General features: G+C 31.1%; 1 protein-coding gene across 1 annotated transcript; it reads right to left on the bottom strand.

Annotated features, from left to right (window-relative positions):
* Positions 1-4,593: 4,593 nt before the first annotated feature.
* On the bottom strand, positions 4,594-6,773 carry ATGA2OX1 (gibberellin 2-beta-dioxygenase). Its single transcript, XM_089612708.1, has 3 exons — positions 6,252-6,773; positions 5,593-5,947; positions 4,594-5,104 (listed from the first exon to the last, which is right to left on the bottom strand). Exons 1-3 carry the CDS (start codon positions 6,626-6,628, stop codon positions 4,859-4,861), a joined length of 978 nt encoding a protein of 325 aa, XP_089468834.1. The 5' UTR covers positions 6,629-6,773; the 3' UTR covers positions 4,594-4,858.
* Between the last annotated feature and the right edge of the window lie 464 nt (positions 6,774-7,237).

Raw genomic sequence — 7,237 nt, 5'->3', positions numbered from 1 at the left:
GATAAAGACTGTGCCCACACATCTTTCTTATTCGTCTCGGAGATTACGTTTCGGAAGACTAAGGTGTCATCCTCGAGTCCTTCATCAAGACGACGCAAGGAGTACGGGATTGGTTTAGGAGCGTTCTGTAGCTGAACCGAAAATCAATGTAAGTATTCGTTTACTCTTATATCGGTTGCTTGACATATATGTTCTCGTATAATTTTAATTAACGTAAATCAAGATCTTGTCATACAATCAATGAATTAATTAGCTCATGATTAGCGTAATTAATTAGTTTTACGCATTAATATGGTTATATGGGGGAATCATCTCCAACAAGTGGTATCAGAGCTAGTTGATTTACTTAATTAATTGATTCGTTCATGTGATTAAATTTAATATGGTTTGAATGAATTTATATTTTGATATGAAGTTCATGCAATTCAATATATGATTATGTGAATTGTGATTTGTGGTTGATCGTAGAATTTTTGATTCTCGCTTTTCTCGTTTTTTTTTTGTACACCCGAAATTCAAAAGGTATAAGCTTTTATGTAATTATTATTATTATTGTTGTAACCCGATGGTGCGACGTTCTTGATCACGACGATCGGCGAGAGACGGACACACAACGAAGAAGCATGACGGACGAAGAAAACCTCCACGACTACGCCACAAGAAAACTTTTCACTAAATTTTGTGACAAGTCTCGGCCGTCCTCTTCGTGCCGGGCGGCGCCCTCGTGGCGGCGGCGGTCCAGTGCAGCCTCAAGTCTAATCTTGACGATTAGAGGATTCGTCCGGACCTCAGCCCGGAAAACCTAGTGGGCCCACGGGCCCACTTATTAAAATAAAAAAATTTTACCCAAAAAAAAAAATTAAATTTTTAAATGTTTTATTTAATTAATTATATGGGCTGAGCCCTAATGATTTTTGTTTAAAACATTACAAAATAAATGATTATGATATCAATTTATTTTAAAATGGACATTGGAATGGTCCCTTACTTAATTAATTTTTTCGATAAAAAAAAATAGAAAAATTAAAAAATTTGATATTGATTTATTTTTCTAAAGACATAAGAATGGGCCCAATTGAATCCATGTGCCAATATGATTGGGCTCATCTTGCTTTTCTTTTAAGAGTCAATTAGGATATGATCAACACAAATCAAACCATGCTTGCTATGCTTGTTTATTTAATTGTTTTGCCATGCTTGTATGCTATAACTTAGATCATGTATCGTATGTTAATGGTTGTCATGGGCTTTCATTCATTAAAATTGTCTAATTAGATTAGGATAGTTAATTAATGAATGAGTTGAACGGATCGGAGAGCTTTGTCACCAAGCTGATAAGAGGCTAAGCTGAGAGGTACTTAAGAAGACCTAGCGTCTCACGTTCTCTACTTGGAGCTTTTCCGTGTCCTATTAATTTGTTTTAGAAAATATGACACTTATTTTCAATTTTAATTACTGATATGTTCCTATTTTAGTTGGACATATGGTTTCGAAATCGGTAACATGTATCTCTATATAAACTATTAGGTATCAATATCTTGAACTGAACATTGGCTTGACATGATATCCAAACTCCAAAGTAGTTTTTTAGCTCATTTTATTATATATTTATTTTCAATATTTTCTGACCGGTGAATTCTATTCTCAATACCTTCTTATTTCTCTATGAATATTAATGGTTTTTATATATTGATAAAAAAAAAAAAAAAAAAAAACATTGCATGCCAAAAATGTGGTAGAGTTAGAATATTTTATGTTGTGGTACATATTCAATTGACGTGAAAGAGACATCTAATTTTGTGTGGAATTTAACTATGTATTTCATTTACGCGTTTCTAGCAGCACGCTTATAATTTTGTTCGAATTCAATTGTACAAATTATTGTGTTATCTAGTTTGGTTCAATCTACATCGGTAGCAAATGGCTTAAAAAATTGCGCAATTATTTTGGTGCTCATTTGATTAAACACGCTATAAGAACAAGTAACTAGAACACTATATTCAAATAAGTCATTATAATTGAATAGGTAAGTGTTACAGAAAAAACGTCTTTTTATTAATGTAAAAATATAACTTAAAAAAATATTGAGCCACTAAAAAGAAATCTTTTTTTAACAACTTTTAATAACTAGTGGTATTAAATTTTCTTACATTTTGGACGAAGTAGTTTGGTTAATTTTATCATCAAACGTAATTTTCAAGGGTAAACTAGCAACGTAGCCATTTTGAAACATGGTTTTTGGAATCTAGCCAACGTTTGGTAAATTTTGCAATCTAGCCATTTACTGAAATTTACAGATATAAAATACATAATTTACCATTTTTCTTATACTTACTTGATCAAAGCACTAGCCCACGTTGAATTGCATACAGCTAATTAATTTCAGATTTTTTCGCAATTTAATTGGATAATTAGCTAATTTAATAGGAGATTCGGTGATGTAATTAAAAGAGAAAGCTAATATTTATTTATTGAATAAGTCAAAGTCAAACACGTCAATGAATACACGGGATTAGTTATGAACCGTTCAAAATTTGAAAATAAATTTGGAAAAAAAAAAAAAGAAATTGGTTTATTTGATATTATGCGTGTGAATCTAGTAATGCAATAAATGCACAAAAAATTTACCATAATAAACAGAAATTGACAAATCAGCGGAGATTAACAAAAAATTACAAACATTTACACTGTATTTGCTTACACGGCTATAATATTCATTAAAGAAATAAACGCTCAATAACCAACTTTACCAAATATAGAATTTTTTTTTAATTCGAAATATATACACGTATTTATATTGTATACATCAATTTAATTTCAGATTTTTGAATTCATAATAGGAGATTCGGTGATGTAATTAAAAGGGAAAGAAAATATTTATTGATTGAATAAGTCAAACAGGATAATGAATACACGTAATTACTCATGACCCGTTCAAAATTAGAAAATAAATTTGTAAAACAAATATACCGTATTAAATGCGTATTAAAGGAAATGAAAGAAATCGGTTTTACCTGCACATATGTAAATTTACCATAATTAACAGAAATTAACAAAGCAGCGGAGATTAACAAAAATTTACAAACATTTATGCTGTATTTTCTTACACGGCTATGATGTTCATTAAAGAAATAAACGCTCAATAACCAACTTTGCCAAATATAAATTTTTTTTTTTAAATTCGAAATATATACACGTGTATTAAATTCGAAAATTTTGAATGATCAAACGTGACCTACAAGTTTTTTAAGTCAAATTCTAGTAGAAGATATTATAGTAATTAATATCTTACATAATTAAGACACGTCATCATTTTTTGCTAGAGTGAAAATTTGGACGAAACGTTGATTAGATTACAATTTCAACGTTTCAAGTGGCTTAGTTCGACTAATTTTTCAATTTTCAATGAGGGAGAATTAATTTCTCATTTGAAATAGATCTTTTTTAAGGAAATCATTTGAAAAAGATTATTTGCCTGCAGTTGTTGCAGTAATTGTGGTCCCAAAGGAAGACATGAGCCCACAAGATCTTTAATGCTTTTCTATGGGCTACTTCATAGTTGAAACTTGTAATGTGGACCTTTCTTTTATAAATATTTCATTTTCAACCTTCATTCCGCATATGTTGAATTTACTAATACCAATATGTGTCACTAGCTAATAAAATATATATGTATATTATATATTGTGCTTTTCAGGACTTGACATTTTTATGTATTGAAAAATAATAAAGATTTGACATTTTGATAATATTGTTAGAAATATTTATGAAAGTCGTTACACTACAAATACTATGGTTACAATATATAAAACACAACATAAGGAATCTTATCGTCCAATAGTTTGTTGAGTTTTATGCTATTTTATTTAGAGAAAATGAAAGTCTTTCACTATAATGGTCCCATGCATTTCTTTTAATTATTCCCACAAGAACCCTTACGCATGATTGGGAAATAAGATATATTTTAAATATCGCGATGCTTCTACATTTAATGCATTTGGTCGTAGACTTTGGCTGAAAAGGACGTCAAGTACTTGGAATCTTGATTTATTTATTTATTTTTTGCGGATATCAATGTTTGCTATCTTTGTTATCAAACATAAAAATGAAATCATTCCTATATTAAGCATTTCGAAACGAGTGATTTGGTTAAATAACCGATTTAAAGTTAATGATTTGCAAAACAGATAAAGTTTTTTTAAAATTAAAAGAATAACTAAAATGTCCAGTAATTAGATTTCGAAAACAAAATTAATCCTAAAATTAATATTTTTTTTAAGCGATAAATTGCTTATAATAATTGTTGAAAAATTTAATCCTGGAATAAAAAAAAAATTGACAACGTAATTTTGATTATTTTGTTGAAAATTTAAAATTTGAGCTATTTTTCTAATCAATTAGTTTCAAATGCCTATTTTGTATAATTTTTCCTTTTGAAATTACAGAAAAATTAGAACAATTAAATGAGCTTATATAGAAAAGATAAATTAAGCAATTTAGTGTTTGTGGTCCATCAACGAGATTCATAGTAGTGATTTTTTTTTTAGGGTCCATACCAATTGGTTTGGTTTAAGTGAATAGAATAGAGGCTCATAATTGAGACCTTTTGGCTTTTTGTAATTGACAATAAGTTTATAGTAATAACATTTATCCCATAACACACAAGACTCTATGCACCTAAAAACAAAGCAAATTGAAATTGAAGAGAGGAAATAAGAAAGAAAGAACAAAAAAAAAAAGCACTTTACAATTACATCAAATGTAATTAAAGGAGAAAAATCCCATCTGAAAATAACACAACAAACTATTCCTTTTCATGTATCTTATATAATATGTTCCTATATATGTATATGTATTATTAGGCTACTATTTTTTCAAAGTGACAAAGCCTATTATCGGACAACCTTGTGTTATAAGCACATTTTTTGTACTCAAACCATGTGAACTCTTTGTACAAGCTTTCTTCTCCTTCCATGAGACAAGGCAGTGGAGCTATTTTCTCACTCAAAGGAGGTCCTCCGAAATAAATCATTGAAACTCTTGATTTCAAGCTGTTTGCCAATACTCTGTGCTTCACACTATGGAACCTCCGGTTTGTCATCACCTAAATTAACCAAAAATGGAAAGAGAAAAAGGTAATTTAATTTATGGCTTCTAACTCCATCCATCTATTGATCCTTTTCAGTTTCACCTTTATAGTCAAATATAAATATTTATTTATATCCAAAACAATGGTGTTAAATTATTTGGATAAGACACTTTCACTTAATATATATATATATATATATATATATATATATATATATTATCAAATTACTATAATAATATTAGCTTTTACTGTCATATGTCAATGAGAATTTCAATACTTTATTTTTATTGATGCTATTAACATAATAAAAGTATTTTAGATATAAAAAAACGGGGATTCTTAACTAGTAGAAATTAGAAACAAATAGAATTGCAATATTTTATCATTAGTGTCAAAATATCTTATAAAGGCGATTTTAAATAATAAAAATAAATAATATAAAGAAGAAGACCAGTGGTTGTTTTGCAATAATTTAACAGGTAGGGGTACAAAAGAAAAGAAACCTGAAGCGAATCGCCGACATTGATGAAGAAGGAGTCTTGGTCGGGAGGGACAGAAACCCAACTTCCGTCCCTGAGCGAAATCTGGAGGCCAGAGGTGTTGTTTGAGCGGAGCACCGAGATGATCTGAGGGTCTGTGTGCTCTCCGAAGCCGATCACATTATTGGCGTGGCTGTTGGCGATTGGTACCTCGGAGCAAGGAGGGTAGTGATTGACGCGAAGCACGGAATCGCTATTCTGGTCCATCAATAGCTTGCTCAGCGAGTTTCGGGGCTGTATTTTGAGCCCCTCTGCCATCAGCTCCAATATCTCGCACGACATCTTCTTCACCGCCGATATGTACTCGTTCAGTGCACATCTGGTGGGCCCCACAACAACAAAATATATTTACTACACATACAAAAATATATATATATTCTCCCAAAGAAAACTACTCCCATAACTTAAAAAAAAATAATAATAATAATAAATAACAGAGTAAAATCAGAAATATTAAAAAAAAATTCTTATATAAAATTTTAAGCATGTATTACAAGTTCAGAATAAATCAAACTTCAAACCGAAAAAAATATATATGAGAAACAGACACGACTTTTTTTATAATAAAAATAAAAAAAGAAGAACTGAAAACAGAGGAGAGAAGCAGAGAAGAAAAGAAGTACCGAAGTTGTTGTGGGTTTTGGGCGAAGAAATGGTCATCGATGGAGTCAGGGTTTGTGGTCAAAAGAAGATACTCCACCCATCCCATGTCGCCGTTACGTCCGATCTCACGGTTTCCGTAACCAAACGGGTTCGGTGGGCTCGCTTTCTTCTTCTCCTCTAACGGCAGAGAGAAGAACTTAACGGCTTCCGTTTCAAGTCTCCGAATGAACTCCATCGGAACGCCGTGATTCACGACTTTGAAGAACCCGAAATCCTCGGACGCCTTCACTATCTCGTCTCCGGACTCGGCCTTCGAAAGGTCTATCAATGGAATCTCCACGTCTCGAAGGTTTCTGTTTAGGTATTGGCAATGCTCTGGGTTAAACAAAACCGCCATTGTTTGAGACTTTGTGTTGAGGAAAGACGAAATGAAAACGATGAAGCAGAGAGTGTTTTTATTTTTTATTTTTGGGAGAAGGTTTTAGCTGGGTTTTTGGGCTGATACTGAAAGAAATGATGTGTTTCTTTTTTTTGGTGAGGGAATGAGTGAATATTGAGTGGTGCTTAGTTGTCTATTTATATAGTTTTAGCTGTGTGTGTTGCGTGTGTTGGCGTGTACCTGTACGTGTACGTATAGTCTATAAAAGGAATACAATATTATCTATGTGTTATACATTTTATTTGATTATATGCAACAATTTCTTTTAGGATATTTACTTATAGAGGTTAGCGGTGAAGATAAATTTCAGAAAATATGCCTGAGAATACGCAAAATTTAGTTTGTGTCTAAGATTAAACATTATGACTATTTGGACCAATATGAATATATCACTAATAGCAAACTAACAGTAAAATTGTAATTCTATATTGGGTCGCTACTCGCAATAAAAACAGTTTTTTAGTTTTTAAGTGTTTTGGTCCAATTTATCACACATTTTGAATATTAAAAAACATTTATTATCGGTCAACAGACCACCACTGATGTAAGACATATGCGTGCCTTTCC

This window comes from Urtica dioica, chromosome 4, assembly GCF_054948205.1.
Source record: "Urtica dioica subsp. dioica isolate 48M chromosome 4, U.dioica_male_clone48M_v1_H2, whole genome shotgun sequence".
Classification (NCBI taxonomy): Eukaryota; Viridiplantae; Streptophyta; class Magnoliopsida; order Rosales; family Urticaceae; genus Urtica; species Urtica dioica.
This window is presented reverse-complemented; position numbering and strand designations above follow the sequence as displayed.